At 33.2% G+C, this 23513-nt stretch overlaps 1 protein-coding gene across 1 annotated transcript in view; it reads left to right on the top strand.

Annotated features, from left to right (window-relative positions):
- The window catches only part of LOC132928548 (beta-1,4-glucuronyltransferase 1-like), a 67031-nt gene extending 47048 nt beyond the window's left edge, over window positions 1-19983 (top strand). The window contains 5 exon segments of the mRNA XM_060993311.1: window positions 4643-5114; window positions 5811-6297; window positions 15670-15912; window positions 16804-17112; window positions 18252-19983. Of these exon segments, the coding sequence (XP_060849294.1) occupies window positions 4643-5114; window positions 5811-6297; window positions 15670-15912; window positions 16804-17001 (1400 nt within the window). The 3' untranslated portion in view covers window positions 17002-17112; window positions 18252-19983.
- Window positions 19984-23513: the final 3530 nt, after the last annotated feature.

Genomic DNA, 23513 nt, shown 5'->3' with positions numbered 1-23513 from the left:
TTTACTTACATTGTATTGATTATAATTTATTAAGACTTGTTCTCCGTAATTTTTACCTGGTACCACGCACACAAGTATTTCTCGCAGAGTGTAGTGTTTGGGGTTTTGATTTTGTATTTTTATCGTAATATCAAACAAGTCCCGAGTACCTATATGCCCCGAAATATCGTTCACATAATACACGATTTTTCAAAATAAAATGATTTGCGTTTGCAGTGTTCCCTAAACCCTCTGGGGACAGAAGCGCAGATGTTATGCGAAAAAAATAAGTCTTTGTTCAATTAGACCGACCCAACACTGCGGGGGTTAAACGCCGTACCTTGGCGGGCGCGCACAATGACGAAAACGCGACGGACAGACGGACGGCCATCGTTGTTATATGCGTTGTGCCGTTGTCGTAATACACACAATGCGAGGGGAAAATATCTGAAACGAAGGAACGCGTTTGTTTTAGAATTGCGTTTATTGTCGAATTACCTCGTGCTAATAAAACTTGCTACTGACCAGAGGTCGGCCTTCGCAAAAAAAAAAAAACACATTACAACTATTGGATGGTGAGCGCGCGCTTCTCAGTGCGCTCTGTACAGACGCATTCATCCGCCAAGGCAACGGCCGGGAGATAAGATATTTCGTTTTTAAAAGATTGATGTGCTGCAAAGTCGAATAATTCGATTCTGAATAGGAAGTATAATTTTATGCAAGGTCGTGAAAATAAATGACATCACTTATGCGAGAACACCAAAACGACGATATGCATTATAATATAATAGTAATAGAGGAATAATATGCTATACCTATATTAGTATGATGTAATAGACAAACATTAACCATATGACTGTAACAGACCCACTTTAATACGACAATTTAGATCAAAATTTCGATTGATTAAAATACATTAGCTGGTTAGAATATTCAGTTACACCGTTTATCCATAGAAAACCTGTCGATATACATATAATATTAACATCAATTTCTGATTTTTTTTCATCAATAAACCGTTATCATTTACGACGCTGCAATAAAATTATTACACCAAGAAGTGAAATTATGCATTTGTACCATATAAAATCTATATATACTTAGGTACATATAACCTTCTACGATAGTCTAGATAAAATTGGGTTATATTTAAATTAGTTTATTATCAATTAAAAAAAACCTTAAATAAATAAATCCACATTAGAAAATAAAACTTAGTCGTTATAATTTAATACTGATATATCATGAATGCACCTATCTATTTAATTATTATAACGTACTCCTGTGGGTTATGATTCGGCTACAGTAACTATACCGATTTCTGAAGATAAAGCATACCTGCAGTTCAATCAACACTATAATCGTACTAATATATAAAGTCATATTTAATTTTAATTAGTTGATATTTAACTTTTAAGTTGGACAACATATATAAATAGCTTAACTGCAAAAGGAAAAAAAAATAATTGGGTAAACTTCTCAAGGATTTCGTACGAGTGGCCAAATAATTCCCGAGAGAAGTAGGTATATACTTGCATCATCACTGCGTCCGTCCCAGTAAACTCTCGACGTTCTAAAACACTACTTTACATTAAAAATGAGTGAAACAAATAAATACACTCGTCGATCATCTACGATAAGTTAATACATCAAATAAGCTACATTGATTTAGTTTTTAAAGAACTAATTTTGTCCATGCAGTTTGCACAATACACAACATTAAAACTGTAAATATAATAAATACATTACTGGTGCATTGTGATTTGTAACACTAATACACATATCATAAACACTAGAATATAATAAATAAAAAACATGTTTACAAAAAATCATAACTAGTTTAAACAAATTAAAATTGAACTTCAAGGCAATCCACAATCACTGTACTAAATGGGCGAGGTGATAAAAATAATATGTACTTTTTTATACGAATTTACTCTCGCCTGTTGCTATTTTCACCGTAGTTAATTGAAGAAAAAAAACCGCATCTTCGAAAATAAATTACTTATACTATGGAACAGTTCCCGGATAATGTAAATTGGATTCCATTGCACGGCAGTCTATCATTATTCCTTAAATTGCACGGCGGCGGCGTAGTAGTTTAAAGTTATATATACATATATATTATTATGGTGTTACCGTGTTAGGTACATCATGTACGCGTCTTGTACTTCTCGATATAGCTTTTTAGTTTATTTTTAGCGTAAAATTATGCGTACCAGATTCTAACGGTGCAGTTCATCTGATTAAACCGACTATGTACACACACATATATATATATATTCTTATCGAAAACGAAAATCACGAAATTTCGTCGTCTCGTAATGTGAATAAACCAAAAAATCTCGTCTCTCTAAAAAGCTGCAATCACGAACCGAAGAAAAAAATGTACATCGCTCATTGCTTATCACGGACGCGCGGTGTTTATACCTATTTATTATTTATGTTCGCGAACCGCGTTTGCTACCGCGCCGCAGGTATAATATAATATAAACGCCACCGTTTTAGCAACATAAAACTATATATACGTATTACGCATATTAGAGGTGCATATAATATAACGCATATAGCTAGGAGGTACGAGTTATGTGTTTACGTTTAATCAAAGTAAAACCATCGTCGACATTGTATTGTGTTTTTCTCGTGGGCCCCGGCCGCAGGGTTAAATATTTCCCCCTCAAATTAAAAAAAAATAAATAAAAAAAAACTCGTGGTTTTGTCTACATAATATAATATTGTATAAACGTTTCGTGCCGTTTTGACTGACTGTTCAATGTGCGTACATTGTGTGTGCTCACGATATAATATATTACACGCTACAATAAATTATTTCGTACTGTATAAATACATGTCGTATAATGATATGTATAGCATTTTCCCTCCGCGTGCGTGGACGACGTTCGTGCGGTGCTAATAGTAATCGAGATCATCGTTTAAAGGCGCAGTACCAAAAAAGCAACAAAAAAAGTGACTGAATGCGACTTGTCACGCGGCAGTCGTCGTCGAGGGCGATCCCCCCCCCCAAAAAAAACAAGCAAAACTCAGTACTAAAACGATATTCGGTTTTCGCGCGCGCGTTATCTCGGCTGCGTAATCGTCGAAATCCTGCTACTCGGGTATAAATATATAATATAATATTATTCATCATCGCGTACTCGTATTATGTAGGTACAGTGTTTAATTACGTATAATACGTGTGCTGCGCATAAGACATAATAATTGTTCTTAGCGTTGAAGATTCGTGTCATTATTATTATTTAATATATATAATATTGTAATTTCGTATAATTATATCTCTGGTAACATCACGTCATCGCACACGTGTCGGTGGCGTATTTCGAGGTGGTATTATACGTTATATTACACATTATTACGTCGCGCTTCCGAATCACACGCGTTCTCGTCAGACCGACTCACGAGACAAATCGAAAAATTACGTTGTCGCCGACGACGATTGTTCGCGGTCTCGCGTTCACGGCACAACTTTCCCGCCGCTCGGCATCCACACTAGGACAACCGACGATTTATAATTACAGCGCAGACTTGCCGGCCGCCGCAGCGACGGAATCGCACAATATACAACGTAACGAGCGCATAATTAAAACGAAAACCGCACGCGGAGGAATTCGATTGTGACGCGTGCCCTGATTCACCGATTTCCCTTATGTCGAAAAACCACATGACCTTCTCGCGCATTACCCCGCGATGATTGTTATTCATCATAGACGCTATACCTATATGTGTTCACTGGTAACACTGCCATTACTATATGTATAGTCATTACACTACGATATTATCACGACCTTGTGAAAAACGTTTTGATATTTGTATACGCGTTCGATCGCGAGTCTGTGTGCATCGTCGTCGACGACCCGACGTCCGTTGTTGATGTTGCGGTTGTTTAGTGGTAGTCTTGGTGGCGATGGACGCGGTGTTGGTAGCGATGCGGGGAAGGGGCGAGAAAAAAGTTCAAATCGGCAAGCGGTTGTACAAACGATTTTCGGAGATGACAATGATTCAATTCGGGCCGCTCGTTTACCGTACCAGCACGTCCGATTATTGATGGCTGCTCATTAATAATATGGTACCCAAATAAAACCAAACACGTGACACAATAATAATCTACAGGCCTCTCCGTGACCCGAATCTGTAAAGAATATATTTAAGTCTTATATAACACGTTATTGTAAACCGTACTTTTCGTTATTAAAGAATAAACCGTATACCTAGTTTTACTTACGGAAAACGACAAAAATCGATAACACTAATAATATAATATCCATTAACTAATAACATAATTCTCCGCAGCGGGGAAAATTTTTCGGATTTTCAATAAAATAATGGTTTTATAATATAAGACCTGCTACAAACACGAGTAAAATATTTAAGCGCATAGAGTCACAACAGCTTAACAAAAAACTATAATTTTAGAAAATACTTTTTAGACTCTTCCGGTACTAACTATTCGTATTTTTGGTATAAAAACACGTTGCGTTGCGTTACCAGCAAGTAGACAATTTTCTCAATGAGTTTGACCCATTCGATTTTAAAATGTTTAAATTTTAATGAAGTCGGTTTGAATATTTTCTTAGTCGTGCTGTTCTTGTTTATCAATATACCGTCTATATATATATATTGTTATAAAAGTATTCGTTGTTTACAGGGACAACGTTGCGAGATGACGGCCATGTAATGCGCATCAAACCCAAGTCAGTGGTCGCGGCCGAATCGTTGGACAACGCCGACACTTCGGCCGCTTCGGGCAGCGGTGGATCAGCCGCGGCCGGACCGGCGGAATCGTGGACGCCCGAGAAAAAAGACGCACCCACCCAACAACAGCAAACGTCGACCACGACCACCACAACCACCACGTCGGCCACGACTACCGCCGGCACGTCCTTCGTGGCCCAAGTTGCCATGGCGATGGCCAACTCTGCCGTACAGGTCAGGCCGCTCCGTGAGCTACTCGACTGCCAGGATAAGTCCAACCACCGGCGGATCGCCCAACGTGGCGATTATTGGGTGCTGTACAACTACGTGCCGGCCCGTCGGTGGTTCCGGTGCGACGAGTCCATCACGTACACGACACACGCCGACTTCACGTTCCTCGACAATCTAGAACCTTTGTTGGACAGGTAAATATATACGTGGTATAATCCATATAAAAAGAACTAATAAAAACCATAGCTATTTGTGTCTTTGGTTCTGCCTCATTAAAAATCGCTGAAAGGCTTATGACTTATATTATGAGATAACGTTTTTTTCTTATCAAACATGCCTCTGATCCACCTTTTTTGGTGTTTTTTTTTTTACTTATTCTTTTATAAGTATCTATTAAAACCACATTTTTAAAATTAAAAAAGTCTGTTTATAAATGGAAAAATAACCAACTTTATAGAATGATTTAGAAATAAATTGCAAAATTGGTAATTTTATTGTTATTTTTTTTTGTATGTATATACATGTCATAATGTCGTGTGCTTATACTACTGTAATTTAAGTATCAAATTGTGGACAACATTTACTCATTGTAAATATCGTATGGGATGAGATTGTGTCAATCGTATTTATAATATTATTAATAATTATACGGAACAAACGTGGATATATGAAACATATCGAATACACATAATATATAGGCATACTAAAAAAAAAAAAGTTACATTCAGTAGGTACCACATATGAATGTCCCACCGATTAGTGTAGAAAATAATGCCTTGGCCCCTTCTAATGTTTTGATCGCCGCGTATAGAAACACATCCCAAAAACACTATATAAACTACTATGATTTGGCGGACATCATTATAATATCGCATGCCCTCGATCCGCAGGTGGCGAGGACCGATATCGGTGGCGCTGTACACGCCGGGCAACGACTTCGTGCCCACACTGGCCTCGATCCGGTACTTGCGGCAGTGCGGTTCGCCGCTGGTGGCCGAGTACGTCACGTTCCACATGTACTTCGGGTCGGGGCACGTGCCCAAGTCGGTGCCGCACTCGGACCACGACATCGACGCGCTGGTGGCCAACTGCTCGGCACCGCCGCCGTGGACGAACGCGTCGGCCGCGTACAAGGGCCAGAAGAAGCTGCTGTACCCGGTGAACGTGGGTCGGAACGTGGCCCGCGAGTCGGCCACCACCCACTACGTGCTGCCGTCCGACATCGAGCTGTACCCCAGCCCGGGCGTCATCGAGGGGTTCATGGACCTGGTCCGGAGGCAGGACCCGCCGCTCCGGCGCCCGAAACCAATGGTGTTCCCGTTACCGATATTCGAACTGGCGTCCCACATGAAATTGCCGGCCGACAAAAAGGAACTGGTGAGTGGAAAAACGCGCCGATATTATTATTACGACTCGTCGTATTATCGTCCCGATAGTATTGTATTATATACGTATAATATATGTATATGACCGTGTCGTTGTCATCGCGTACTGTTGTACTCGACGACGACGACGACGAATCACTGCCGCTGAGATATCTCACAAAAATATTTTCAACGCCAATACGTCATATTATAATAATATGTACCGACGGTTAGCGACAGCCATCGGTCGCCGCCGTCTTTTCATGCGTATATGCGTAACATATTATTATTATTATGTTCATCTGAAAATCGTTTAAGACCCTACAATATAACGTGAGAATTTATTATTTTTCTTTGCGCAACAGCTTACGGTTTAAAACGAGTTTTTAAATCATTGAAAGACCTTAAAAAGTATAAGTTTTCTGCTATTCAATGGAAATCTCGTTAAAATAACTTAACTTTTTCTTTGCACATCGTGTGTCGAACAATACAAATACGCTCCGTTATAATATTATAATATATAGTGCACCGGCACCGAGGAGAAAAATAATTTTATAATGTAAATATAGTACTTTGGTGGTAGCAGCGGTAGGTAGTATACAACAACAACAGCGTCGGTAGCAAAAATAAAAAATAAAATTATAGTGTAATCAAACATTTCAAATCGCCCGAGTTTTATGATAAATAACATGTATTAAGGAGTTAAATTAATATTTCAAGGCGACAATTATTATTACATATACAATACGTTTTCGAGATATATTTAAAATAGACACAATCGTGTGCATATTGTGCGTTTACACAAATGAAATAACCTTAACGATTTCTACTTACCAATTATCGCATAATATTTAGAATTATTGTGCATTATTACAGTTACATCACCAGTAACAATTATATTGGGTGAAAGCAAATGTAAGTACTACGGTCAAATTTTAAATGCAATCCGCTGTCCTGATGACGACGTTGTTTAACGACATGTTATTATTTTACATTTCAATATTCAGTATAATATATGTAATAATCTCTGGTCTGCGGCTGCAGCGTTAAGCGTTGAATGGGTACATAACATTAAAAGCGTTTCGGCGTTGTAATCACTGACTACCGATCGCTGATCGCTAATCGGCGAGTCACACGAGGTCGGAATAAATAGTGTAAGGAACGTCCGCAGCGGTAATTAATCAATATATCACATGGCTTGTCTGAAAATTAAAACGTTTTGTTTTAAAATTTGTGCGTTTGAGTTAAGATTCCGAATAGCTGCCAAGGTATAATAATAAACATTGCACACCTATACTTGCTTTCGCGAGAGTTAGATTCGTATAAATTAAAAATAACGCACAGAAGATCTTTATTATTCAAACAGTGTTCATACGTCTGCGTACAAAACTACACTGTGAACACATTAAATATCGCAGAGTGCAAACTAGCTGCGGCCGCACTTAAATTTTAAACGCTTCTGTTTTTTCTATAAATTACGCACATGATAATAATAATAATAATAATTGAAGTAACGAAAAAGCTGTATAATATATGATATTCATAGTATTTCGTTGGATAACATTTAAATTTAGCCTGCTCAAAAAACCATAATCATTGCTCAATCACAAGTCCCGGCGATTCCGCGGACAACAGTATAATATACCTATATAATAATTATTGTCATCTCGAAACATTAATTTGGGTTTTCTCCAAATAGCGTAAGTTATAAATAGGTTAAAATTTTGTTTGATTACCGTGTAGTTTTTTACTAATTACATTTATTGCTGTACCTATACATAAATAAATTTCAATTCTACCAATACTTACCGATGCAATATTAAATGCTGTAGCGCATATTTATACTCATTCAGACTTTTTAATTCCAAGTGATTATGACGATTATGTTTTATTATTTTAACACATAGATGGTATCTAAAATAGTAATATACATACTTAAAACTTCGCAAATATATTGATTTGAGATTTTAATCTTATTGCGGCATCACGAATTCATGAGTTCATAACTAACAATATTTATGATATTGTAATATGTACATATCAAAGTCCGTGGCTATTTTTATAATGCAACGTACCTATATTGTACATCGATCGTAGATTTTAAAAGTAGAGAATTAAATTATTTATGTTAACATTTTAAAATCCAAACTTAAAATAAACTCACTATAATTTTAAAAGTAAAAATATGGAAGTTTGAAAAAAAAAATTAAATGCATATTTTTTCGCTTCATATTTAATCGCATAACTTCTCGTACATATTATTTAAAACATTTGTATAGCCTTTAAGTCCCCAAAGATCAGAGATAGTTATATTATTCAATAAAAGTTAGGTACAATATTTATTTCTTGTCGTGTACTATCAAAGAAATGACATAATAGGACTGCGTTTAATAGATATTAAGCTATTACACAAAAATTAATGATTTTTTTCCCTTAACGATAAAACAAATACCAAAGAATACGACCGTGGTATGCACTTTAATGCGTTTTATAGAGTTGTACCCACGGTAACAAACCAGGCATATCATTCGATATATATACCTGCACGTGCGTTATACGTCATGATTTTTATAAGCTCGCGGGTGTAAAGTTAAACCAAAACACGGGAAAAAAGTGTTCATCTATCGTCCTGAATATTTTGTATTATACTTTAATAATATATTATTATAGGCGTGAAATACCTAACCTAATACGCGCATACTAAATGATAAATGTCAACACTTAACATCAACACGCAATTAATATAAAATCAAAAATATCAAATATAATATAAAATTGTATTTAAAAAAAAAATTTTAAATATAGGCAATGATTTTGTTGTATAATTTTGATTAAATTAGAAAACCTGAATAAAAACGAATTTTTTAAATTTCACCAATAGTCAGTATAAAACATACCTGTACTATCATCTTACTACTTTCTCAATAATTATAAACATATTAGTTATATTGTTAATTTACATATTTTTAAAACGACCGATGCAATATTGATGATCACGAATATTAATTATTACCATCGAACATCGTTTAACTCGATAGATGATTAACTTTTTTTAATCCCGTATTCTTTTTTTTTTCTGCTTATGTTACATACGATATGAATCGTAAGCTTCCAAAAAAACAAATATACAAATGATTCCAATTGAAGTCGGACCAAAATTATAAAATATCATACGTCTAAAACATCTTACATCCATAATAACGTCATTATTACTTATTATTATTATTATGTCACGTAATTGCTGTAATATACAAAACGCAAAACGGCCGGGGTTTTGGCTCGTACAATATAATATATTATTGTAATTTATATGCTGTATTGCTGTATATTATTATAGCATAGCTATTGTTCGACCGTTTTACAACGCGCAATGCACCGGATTGGCAGTAAAACTTGGTGCAGCATATCTATAAACACGTACAATATTAAATTATGCCTTCGGTGTTTCATGTGAATTTGCGCACAAACCGCGCACACTGCATTATAATAATTTATCCGAGTCTTTGGTGTTTCGCTGATATAGCTAGTTCTGTGCAACGACGTTTGAGACTGACAAAATATATCTAAGACTTACTGCAGCAATGACAGTTTTTAATAGGGTTAGATGTTGAAGACCTTCATACGACTTACCTATACCAATAATACGTTCACTATGAGTACAATGTTTTCGACAAAATAATCGATAACAGTGGTGGGAAGTAAAATCGGAATTATTATTTTTTATAATTTAATGTCAATAAAATGTTATTAAGTCAACTGTACTTGAAAGAGAAACAGTGTTATCCCGGAAACATTATACATTTGGCATACAATTACACTATATATATTTTTTTTTTTTTATAAAAAATGATCTTAGACTGTTGAGCCGATTGGGCTAATTTGTACATTCGATCAATATAACATATATTATAATATTATATATATATCATACAATATTGGTATCGCTAGTTTGAAAACTTGGATTTAATTCTTAATTTTTTTCTCGCCCAAAACATTTTTATATTCGTAAAAACTCTTTTTGTATTGCGAGTATTGAGCGTTTTCTTTGCGCGAAAATTTCCGTCTCGGTAAAATATACAATTTTGTATACAATGCACGATTATTTTTTTATTATTATTATTCGGAAAATGCCGCGGTGTATATTAATAAAATCCAGAGGTCGGTCATAAAACTTGAACAAGAACCTAATAATTAACTAGAAAAAAAAATACCTTAACGGCGGGAAAAACTAATTTCGGTTTTACTACCCAACATACAACCAGCTGCAACGGCCGGCGGGGTAATTCCTGTTTGTCGGGTAGGTGTATTATTAAAAGTCGCTGGAGCAGAGGCGGCAGCATTTATTTTACGATTTTCCCGGAAAAACCATGCGTAGACATAGCGTCTATAGTACATAATATATTTATATATCGTTAATATATCAAGGCCTCCTCCGCCATGGTGAAACGCGACCGACCACGACGAGGACGACGATGACGACGACGACGACGTCGATATTCTCGTCTTCAATTCGAATCTAAAGTTCAAGTTCAAAGAAACGAAACCCAACGACGAACAATGCCTATAATATTTTAATAATACACGATGTACGCGCATATAATGTATATTTTCACGGTTCGTCTATTGGCGGCGTCCAACTACAACAGGAAATATGTTTTTATAAAAAAAAAATTTAAAAACAATCCGTTAACGGTATAAAAACGACGACGGCTAAATATTATACATTAAATGAGTAGATACGTAAAATACACGGTAGTATGATTTAGTATTTATTACATTATATTTATATATTACTATATGTACATATTATACAGGCTGGTGATACAAGAAACTTGTTTACTCATTACACATTATAGTATCTTTTTAATCACTAATTTATTTGATTTCTAATTTTCGAAATTTCAAATTGTAGAGGTACCTACTAAAAGACCATATTTTCGAGTACTTAATTTTTTTTTCAATGGAGGGTGTTCAGTGGAAAAGATAATACAATTTTTTTCAAAGTATAACACTTCTTTTTTACTGTAAATTGTTTATAGCTGATGGGGTTTTTATAATAATATATATACATTAATCTAAATCCAAACGAATGGTTTCTGAGTTATTAAACCTTACGAACCAAGAAAATTCAAGAAGTAATCAAAATTTGAATAATTAAAATAATAAAATGGTGGCGAACGTGTCTGACGAATCACTCTGTATAATTAAAATACCTAGTAGCGCATAATCCGATCGTTATCGCGTCATCGTCGTCTTCACGCGGATATATTATCTCGGCCGCGGGTAAATCAACGTAATAATATTATAAGTATAGGTATATTATAATATTATGCATTTGTATTGTAATAATAATAATAATGTGTACTACTGCAGCAGTAGGTACCAAATACACTTGTCCGCCGAACAATAGGAATTTTAAAAACAAATACGTTTGAATTATGGTTCCATTGACGAACCGCAAGGTTGTAGCTCGGCGGGTACACAATAGAATGTAAGAGCGAAAAATAAAGAAAAGGATGCTATAATATATTATTATTATTGTACCATTTCGGGCGAGCGCCGCGACGATGCAGGTTAGGTCCGCCGCTGTCTGCTGGCATAGACGTTTTGAAATACCCGTAAAAAACGTATTTATATTTCGCAATAAATCTGTCGGTTTGCTTCAGTCGTTGTATACGCTGACCTTTTGGTTTTCATTTGCCGACACTGTTGAGATAATACGAACGAAAAACTGCACCTTGTAGATGTCCTGCTCCACGCTGATGCGAACCCCAACGACGCGGTCATTATCTAGTTAAAAATATTTTTTTAAACTTTTCAACTTATGGGATTAATTTTGTGATTTAATTTAACTTTTAAGTTTTAGAGTAAAATATAAAATATATATTATATATATATATATTCATTTTCTGTTTTTTAACTATTATTATCTGACTTCGTCTATGAAATTACACAAATATAATGTACTATGTATATATATAGGTAATATGCGAGAAAAAATGTATATTATATTATTAATATATTAGTACCTACGATACCATAGCGAATGTTCTCTGGAATCGGTCGCCTTGAGATTCGTCGCGGGTCCGGTTGGAGGGACGACGACGATGACCTGTAAGAGCCAAATGACAAGTATATAATTTAATTGTCATCATTTGTATTATCTAATTTTAAGTAGACAAAAATAACCTGTTTGGAAATGTTTGATCATACAATATTTACAAAGCCGAGTAACTAATACGTTTTTCGCATTACAATGATTTCTTACTTAAAAAATTTGATTTCAATAAAACTATAAAATATTTGAATAATAATATTCTGAGTATTCTGACCGACGGAAACCGATTCAATTCAAACATTTCGGATCCGATACGAAATTACACCGACGTAATAACGGGTCGAGGAAATCTTTTTACTAAAACGTATATTATATTTATTATATTTATACAATCGTCGACGGGTAGGCAGCACAAACTATACATCGCACAATGCGAACGTATTGCACGTATGTATACTACATTTATAGTGTCATGAATCACGATCTTTAGTGTTTTCTACGTCTAGGTGTGAAACGGTTGTCCCCCGAAAAAAAAACGGAACAATACTAAAATATAATTTATACGATTTAAATAATAATATATTATAACAACACTATTTATAATGGGTTCAGGGCTGTACGGTGTTAGATACACCTAAATAGTTGACAAACACGCCGCCGTTTGTGAAACCCATTCCAAGGTTAAAGAATAATATATACTATATCGTTAGCGAACGCGTGTAGGTAATTATAATATAGATATCGTCGCGCCGTAATCATACAGTATTATTTTTTGTATTTGTTATTCACACCCTCTCCCACACTTGCAGTGGACATTTCGATCGATATAGAGGTACTCCACCGCGTGACTATAATATGTACATGAGTATTAAACCGTATTATAATATCATGTTTTTCGTATATTATAAATAAATCGTATACATAATAAGTGACTCGCATAACGGAAATTAAAATCATCTTTCGACATTCGAAACGATTATCTTGACGTCTATCGCTTCCTATTATTTATTAGTCGTTTTTTTTTCTTTCGTCTTCTGGTGTACAGACCGATAGTGCGGGATAATACCCGACTATTAACTACATTATATTGTCGTAATGGATTCCTCTCCGGGACAGAATTTACCGCTTAATACACGGAAAATACGCGTTTCCGGAGCGTAATTGATTCCGTCGTAAATTACGAAGCCCGTAATAATGAGACGACGGCAATTATTATATTATTATGTATTATAACAAGCGGTCGAACTCGTATAACGAAAATAATATCTAAAACGCGTATGATTTATTTATGAATGTCTTTACATATGTATTGCGTACGGTGTGCCTACGTGTGTGTTACGTTATAAAAATTATCCGTTTTACCCGAATCCGCCGCCGTGGCAGTCATAAATATTATATGAGCTGCGCAGCCGACGGTCACGAGCGGGCAACCCGTTTGTGTCTGTATAATAATATTATACTGCAGTTCTCGATAAAGCCGCGCGCGCGTGGAAAATATATAAAGAAAAATAACTAGTTTGGACTATATTTTTATTTACGACACGGCAAACGCACAGTAATCGTTGTGGCGTTTGTCTGCGCTGCGATATTATTATTTTATTTTATACGAATAATAATAATAATGATAATAATTAAAACTGTTATCGCGAGTACACCGCCGCGACCTTCGCGCGCATTCGCAAAACACAAAAACGCGAATGCCAAATGGTTAGCGAACCCTCCCCCCCTCCCCCCCTCCCCAAAGCAATAGTATTATAAAAGTTTGCCTCCCCCTCCCGCGCGCGCCCCTCATCCACTCGTCACCATTACCGTTATTATAATAATATTAATGGTACGGCGAGAGGTGAAGAGACGAGCCGACGACGTGCGGATGGAAAGAAACAAAAGCCGAGCCGCAATAATAATAATAATAATAATAATAATGGCGACGGCGGTGTTCGTCATTAATCCGTGACATCGTTCGTCGCCGGGTACTACTACTAAATAATATTGTTAATGAAATAATAGTTCGCGGCATTCGGCTTTTATCGAGATTACATTATTACGTTATTATAATTCCGTTGCGTGTGATGGGAATTCATTTGACGACGAAACAACCAGAAGAGAATGTTTTTTAAAATGTACATTTCGACAATCGCGATAGGAACGGACTTGTATTTTATTTTATTTTTTTTCAAGCGAGAATCGTTCGTTTTCTGTTAACTAAAAAGTGTCGATCGGATGAATATTTCATGATCGTTTTGACGCGTCTAAATCGAAAACGATAAACGAAATATGTTTACTCGAACCAATAGCTTCCGCGAGTTGTTCGACTTATTGTATCGATAATGGGGTTTGGCAAATACAGGCACTACGATAATTGGAAAATTCGTAGTATATTTATATTAATGTATCGACAGTTTACAACTTAAATCCAACACTACAACTATTTCCTTTTTTTTAATTTTTCCAAACCATCGTGAAGGATTACTGTCCTTAGTGAACATATTTTAATGACTCAGAAACAATACTAAGACAATACTTATATTATAAGTGTACCTATATAAAAGTATACAAACGTTGCGTGTTATAATTTATGAACTTCATCACGAAAACATGATCGTATCGCCACGGTGTCTAAATTATGACCGTGTCTTCGGTACCGGATACTAGGCGTGATTAAAAACTAAACAAAACAGATTTCTATTTTATACTGATATCGTCCCAATGGCGGATACATAACCTATTCAAGTGGAGCAGGGGCAATTGTTCAATTGATGAAGCTATAAACGTTTTCAATACAAATTCGTGTCCCCTCACACCAAATAAAAATAATTCATACAAAATTAATACCAAAATTATTTACCAGTTAATTTTTAATCAATAATATTTAGTGTCTAGTGTCTACTATATTGTCACTCTTAAATTGTCATCAAATTATACGTACCTACTTAGTTTAAAAAATGTATTTAAAACCTACAATACCTATTAAACCGATACATAATTTTTTTTTCTTCGGAACTCAGCTCAACAGAGAGGAGTAGACGATCACAATCCTCCTCGTAACTGCTACTATCTCGTAGGCTACTGGCTTCATCCGATACGCGTATTTCGTACTTCTATGTTTATATAGACGTTACGATATTATAAGCATTCAATCATTCTTTGCAAGATTTTGGTCTTCGTCTGCCGTCTACCGATTCGCGTTTCATCTGATACAACCATAATCATATATAATAACATTTTTAAATACTAAACACTTCAAAATATATTGCGATAATTTTATTTTTTACACACAAGAGACGACCTTTGCAAATTTTGATTAATTCATTTTTTTTCCTACAACAGGTATCGATGCTTAAAAACGGTTCGGCCATCACTTTCCACAAAAAAGTGTGCCCCGACTGTCACACGGTACCCAAGTTCAAGGAATGGGCTAGCGCCAAGCCCAAGCCCGGCGTCAGCGTGTTCCACACGGGCAAGCGGACCGGGTACCATTTGCATTGGGAGCCGATATTCATCGGCACACACAACGATCCGTTGTACGACGAGAGACTGAGCTGGGAGGGTAAAATGGACAAAATGACTCAGGTATGTGTGTACATGACCATCGTTATGATCAATTATAATAATTATTATAATTTATATAGTAATGAGTAGGGTTCGGATTTGTACATGTCAATGCATATTCATCTATATTAAACTTGTAATAATTCTGATTAAATATGTCAACGTTTTATAATGCATTTATAGTTTAAACACGAAAGTTAAGTTTTTTTCATACTCAATTAAACATGAATATAACTTATATACTTCAAAACAAAATTACATATTTTATAAACATTAAAAAATAAATAAATTTAAATTGTGCCTGAAGTTTGATTACATTTTTAGTTGTGACGGGCTTTGAGACTAAAATAATCGATCGAATAAATTTATAATTTTTAAAATGTCTTACACAAAACTAAATCTATAATTTATTATTATTTCTATTTAAATTAATTCATAACTAATTGATAAAAAAAAACTGAAAATTGTTACCTTTTAAGTTACAATTCGTAAATCTCTTAAAACTATGCTATTTTTAGAGTATTTGTGTATTTAGGCTATAAAAGTTTAATCAAATCGTGCATATTATATTGTCGATTTCCCGATGGACGTCTGCAAGAAAATAATAACAATAATCGATCATTGTCCCTTAATAATAATATAATGTATGCTAATTCGCCGTCATAAAAATATAATATTCGTATACGCATACTATACATATATCGAGTAATAATTTATACTGCATGATAATAATGCCCTCGGGATCGTAATATTCCGACCGTGGTCCGGGTAATACGCGTATTCGTTTAATGGAGCTTTCCTTTTATGCATAATCGATTGTTGTAGCAAGGGGGGGGGAGTCATGATAATTATGATTATGATTAGTTTAATAATTGTCATCGGTACTTATTTGTTCGTTATTTTTGTTTACAGGGTTACACTCTGTGCGTGCTCGACTACGAGTTCCACATACTGGACAACGCTTTTCTGACGCACAAGCCGGGCATCAAGACGTTGAAAAAAGACCCGGCTCGACAGGTTCTCGCGTCCAAAACGTACAGTCTCATCAAAAAAGTCATACTCCCCGAGCTCAAGGTCCTTTACGGCGTGAAAAAAGGATGCGCCGTATAGTGATAATAAAACATACATACGTATTGTATATATATAAATATACACACACACACGTTTATTATAAGGATGCACGGTCGCGCCGAGGACACTCGTGCGCGTTAGGGACCACAGGTCAGTAAAATATCCATCAGGACTTTGAATAGTTTTTATTTCCATATAATATATAGGTATATGTACAAACTAGTGATTATTTAGGTATACTCGGCCCATTTTTGCGATTAAAATATGATGCGTTTAAATATTATATTCTTTAAAGATGATCATTTTTAGTGTAAGAACTTCTTTTTTTGCCAATATTAACTTATCCTTTCTACTAAATAAATTATTTTAATTTTTAATTTTGTTGTATATATCGAAATCAAAATACGAACTACTATTATATTTGCCGTGTTATTTTATTGAAGATACCAGTGTTTCTCAATCAGTATGTCGCAATACACTGGTGTGTCACCGGATAAGTCAAATACATCAACATTTTTATGAAGAAAAAAATTAAAGTTATTAATTAAATGAAAAAATAAAATTATATCACCTTTAACACGGTCCCTAATATAGTCATAAAAATCTTAACATTCCAAATAATGAGTTTTATGAGCGAATATTCGAAAATTTCAAAAATCATAATTTTAATAATATTGCACAACGCCATAAACGAACCATAAAAATGGGTTGTGCATATTTAATAAATTGCCTTGTACCTGTATAATTGCAACAAAAATGATCAAATAACAAAAAATATTTCCAACTTAAATCTGTTACAAAAAATTTAACATTTATTATTTTATTACTGCCTAGGTGTTTTACAATGATATTAAAAACTTTCATGTTCTTTTAAATAATAACAACTGAATATTTTGTTAAAAATACATCTTATTTTTAGACACTAAAACTGGTTTAGGCAATTACGCATTTGTGTAATTATTAAATAAAGAAATATTAATTTGTTTATTTATATTTAAAATCATTGTATATATTATAGCGTGATTATGCAAGAATTAATTAGTTTTAACTATAGAAACATATTTATGAATAATATGTATAAATATAATTTTAACTTAACGTATTATTTTTCAAATTAACTGTAAAAAGCTAAATTGCCACACAATGGATTCTTTTTTAATTAGTTAACACCCATTACCTCTGATAAAAAGTACATATATTAATACTATATATATTATATACTATATAGATATACTCAATTTTAAACGAGTTTAATTTTTCTAATTTATATATTTCTTTTTCTTTTTCAGATAGACTCATCGACTGATAGATTAAATGTATACGCTTCCTTTATTATTTTCCCCCGGATATCAGCCAACGTACAATCACGTGGTGGTTGTGTATATGTGTGTGGGTTGGTGTACAGTACTTATTGGGACGAGTGTTTCATTTCCGACAGCGACAGTCGTGTTATCTCTCGCGTCACTTTTTTTTTTATTTTATTAATATTATATCGTAAAACTATCGTGTAAAATAAGTTTATGTACATGTTTTAATTATAATATAGCCTATATACGTATAAAAATGCGCGATGTATATAATAGTATCTACTACATATGTATCGCGTGTGTTCTCATCGAGAACCAAAAAAATTAAATTGTATTTTTTTTTTTTATGACGCCTGTACAAAATAGATGCCAATTTTTAGTTTTATACGTGTACATTTGAAGCCTTCAATCAAACGGAATTATTATTCTTTTCTTACGACTCGACACGCTAAAGCTCTAATAGTATTTTTCACTTTTATTCTTCTTCTATATTATGTTGATTTCTCTATCATGTATCTTCTTTAACGCGCAATACCTATATTTTTCCTTTTTTATATTGTTGTATTTTCATCGTTTTGGTGTTCGGGATATTTTCAAAGGGACAAAAAAAGATCGCCTCCAATTGCAAACGTTTAGACAATCTTCCATTGACATCGAACCGTTCACCCTTCCTTCTTCTCCCTCCACGCATACTTAATTTGTCAGAACCATTTATTTACTTAATAATTTTTTTTTTTTTTGTGTAGTCAATTATTGTGTATCAAAACGTTTATGCTATTCGATGCGATCATAAGTATTGTTTTAAGTCCTTCTTGTAAACAATTATCATTATTATTATTATTATTATTATTATACTATCATAAGTAGTTTGTGATTTAATATCTATGCCATTATATAAAGTTATAATTTGCCAATCGGTCGCTGATCTATTATTATATATTTATATGCATACGTATTGATGATGTCAAACAAATACGTAGGCATATTAAGTTAACCTAACTAGCATATAAGAAAAATATGTACGATAAATAGTTATTAAATACACACGAGAATAATATATACAGTCATTATATTATACTATTATTATTTGTATTTGTATTATTATTATTATTATTATTATTATTATTTTATTATTAGTATGTCTATCGATGATGCCAGATCAAATTTTGATTATAAAATATATTAGTACACTTACCTTTATGTTTATAAAAACTATAACAAATGTTTACGAAAAAATCAGTATAACGATATAGAACATATTATAACGTTTTATTGTGATCTCTCGTATGCTTGTAAGATTATTTTTTATAGACTAATCAATGTTGGCAACGATATAACCAAAACGATTGTATTTGTAACGATTTTCCATATTATATAATATATTTTAGATCTATGTATAATATATAATATATACATTTATGATATTATATGCATGGTACGTGAATATCGCAATAGTATAAAAAGTAATAAATATTTGATATTTAAAACAATAATTATCAATATTCAATGTCGTACCATTTTATTATTATACGGAATAACGTGCAGATATATAATATTTTTATGGATAGGAATGCATTTTATAGCTTCAGTCAAAAAAAAAAAAAAAATTTGCTTGTAAGAATTAATTGCCAATACAATATAATAATATATAATACAGGCATGATATTTTTAATTTATTTGAAAAGTAATAAAGTTATATATGTTGTAACGTTTAGTATTTGTCTTTTCTTGCCATCTCTTTCCTCAACACGTTTAAATGCAGAATGCCATTTCCAAGCATTTCGTTGATAATTTAATATTGTTATTGTATTTTTACAAAAACAAATGCACACAATACTTGTAAATACCACATAGTTTTTTATTGAAGGCAAAACCGTGGTCAAAGTTATATATTTATTTTACCGGATCGTTGAGATGATAATACCGAAAGATTATATTTATTATTATTGATCTTGATTACAAGAGTACTATAATATATCAACTATCAATAAATAATTTACTCCAATTAAAGTAAAAAAAATTACGTAATTTCCATAATAAATTAAACGAATTATTGATTAATGTTTCGATCTAACGATATACCATTTCACCTTATACAGTATACACCACTTCAAACAAGCCTACTGTAGATGTTTTTCAAACTCGTCCTAAACTCCTAACGCTTTTATCTATTCTAAACGACACGACTATTAACTTAATATTGATGACAATACATAACATTTATCAGTGATTTTCCGTACTTAAGAAATATTATCTCCCGTTTGATTAATATAAACTAAAATACTTCATGCAATTTTAACGTATACGATTTTATGTATTCTTTTCACTATTATGTTTGTTGGCGAATTCGCTATCCACTATTTATTATTTAATTGTTAACAGCACTTTATTTATTCTAATAATGATTTATTTAAAATAACATTGAATATTGAACAAATATTGTTTGACTGATAAGCATTAAAAACGTGGGGGAACTATAAGAGTGAAAAGATTGAAGACAATAGAAAAAGATCAAATCGCATGCGTCTTAAATATCAGAAAGTATATAGAAAAAAACATTATATTTTTTTAAATATTCAATAGATAATAACTCTGTATAATATACTCACTATTAAAACGATCATATCTTGTGCGTGCCTATACATTTTTTGGACGATGTGTATTGCTCTGCTAACGAACTGTGAATGCACTATATTCCGTATAATGTGGTACCGCTGCAGCAATAGGGGTGCACAACGATTATGTTTATACTTCATAAACGTAAACTAACGTATTATTATGATAATAATACGGGTCTTATGTTTTGTGTTAAATATTGTTTTTTTTGAATAACACGTGACGTCCGACGCAATAATTACATTACTGTATATATATATATATATACGTGTGCCGAGCACTCGCCATAGGTACCTGAAGTATAATAATATCGCACAACACGCAAAAATTGATTTTTTTTTTTTCAGTGATTCTGTAAACAAATCGTGACGAAATCGCGAGGGTTTTAAATCCGACAAATCTGAAGTGTCTACGCGGAGTATCGCGGATAGCGGACGGCACTGTGCAATGAACCACTCGAAAAGTTTCAAAACGAAGAACGTGCGCGCGCGTATAATTGCACGCGTCGCGGGGCCATATCGTGCGAGCTTTATGCGCGAAGGCGAGTGACGTGTATTCGCCGGTCGGCGTCGCCGGAGTCTTCGCGCGAAGTGATAAATTCGCTTTTATTCGAGACACCGTTTTTGGCATATTATCGATAGACGAGCTATCGGTCACGCGAACGTGTACAGTAGTCGTCGTCGCTATATCATTGACCGAATAAATCAGTCTATATAATATTATATCGTTACGGGTTTTTCCCTGTACATGGCTTTGGTGTAGGCATACCTCGCCTGTATCTCGAAGACACCCAAATCGTTGACAGGTTTTAATCGTCCAGTGCGTTGTTGTGACGGTTCAACGATAATAATAATTATAAAACACCGAAGACCTGTGACACATGATATTATTTTTGAAACGTTGTGTACTCGCCTAGAATATGAAAAAGTCAAATCAGTATCAATATTATTATTGTTATATAAATCAATTAACTTTTATACGAGTGAAAATATCATTAATAAGTCACACAAAATGAACGATTCGTACAAAAGTATCTACCTAGGTTATAGTTCATGGCGGTCTTGATCCAATTGCTTTTAATCTCTCAAGACGACGAAACAGTATTACCATGATTCGGATCAGTGGTAGTAAGTAGTAATGACTGACGAAAAAAAATAATCCGATTACTATGGATTAATAATAAAAGAAACATAACTCATTGTCCACGAATGCTCAAAACAAATTGGGTAGCTTATAAAAACACTATTTATTTGAAATATTCCATTTTATATAGGTTATTAAACATTTATCTGCCATATTTACTGATGATTAGAAACTGAAATTGTTATTAAAAATTAAAACAAACGATAAAATCACAATTACCTTTGCTATCAAATTTACTTAATAACTTTTAATACTTTTTTATTACTTAATAAAAATACAAATTCTTAAAATATCAGGTTTACCATATTATGTGTTTTATTCGCAGTAGTTTTTTTTTAGTTTTAAAAAACGCAATTTGAATTTAAATTAAATTAATAAAATAATAATTTATACTCATACAACATTTATTGAACAGTAAGTTATTATTTAAATTAAATATTAATTTTATTTTAAATGATGTTTTTACTGCATATTATTATTATAATGCAAGTATACACACTATTTACAACATTTTACATTTTTTGAAATGGGAATTTTAATCTTTTAAATATTCAAGACAGTTGTTTGAAAACGTTCTCGGCCGAACTGATCCGAGTTTTCAACTACTACTATAGTTTACACGGGATATTATGTAATACACAACAAGCGTCGACGCGGCGTAATATATAGGCAATATAGGTACTTTACTGTGTTGAAAACATTTTTAAATATTTAACTAATTTTGCACTTTTTGTATACTTAATAATTTACATTATACTGCAGAATGCCTCGTCCTGTTTGTCCTGAAACACACCCGCCTAGCTACTTAAATGTAATCTCTTCAGGCCTGAAACTTTAAAACTTACACAACTATTTGAATACCCAATGAAAATTAATAATTTAGCTTTTTAAATATTTATATCAATTAGCTATATGTATAATTATAGCTGTTAAAGATTTTAAAAGTTGAGATAAAACCAAGAAAATCTTTAAACTTCACTACATCACTGTGGCTCTTTAATACAGTAATAATTAAAAAAAAAGTATTAACTAAGAAAAATATTGTTGACGAAAAACTAATATTGTACCTATATTTTATTATTTTGGTTTAATATAATTTATTGACTCCTTCTTTTTTAATTTTATTTTTATATCATGATCAGAACAAGATAGGTTGAAGTCGAATCATTCGATAAGACTATTAAATTCAGAATCTAAATAATGATTGTGGGCTGACTTGGGGTCTGAACTGAACTGAAGTTTTCCCACAAATTATATATTTTATTCATTGAAATTAACAAATGGTCGCATTGAAATGATTAAATTCGAAATCAAAGATTGAATAATAGATTTTTGCCTCTTGTACAGTCCATAAATATCCAACATTATAGGAACTTAAAACCGAAAGTTAAAATAACGGAGACCAAACAAAACTCCAGTTTAAATAGCAAGTACATCAAACAGTTTCAATTTATGTAAAAAATGATTACGTACTCATCTTCTGAA

Source organism: Rhopalosiphum padi, chromosome 4 (assembly GCF_020882245.1).
Source record: "Rhopalosiphum padi isolate XX-2018 chromosome 4, ASM2088224v1, whole genome shotgun sequence".
Lineage (NCBI taxonomy): Eukaryota > Metazoa > Arthropoda > Insecta > Hemiptera > Aphididae > Rhopalosiphum > Rhopalosiphum padi.
The sequence above is the reverse complement of the archived record's forward strand: the minus strand, read 5'-3'. Positions and strand labels throughout refer to the sequence as shown.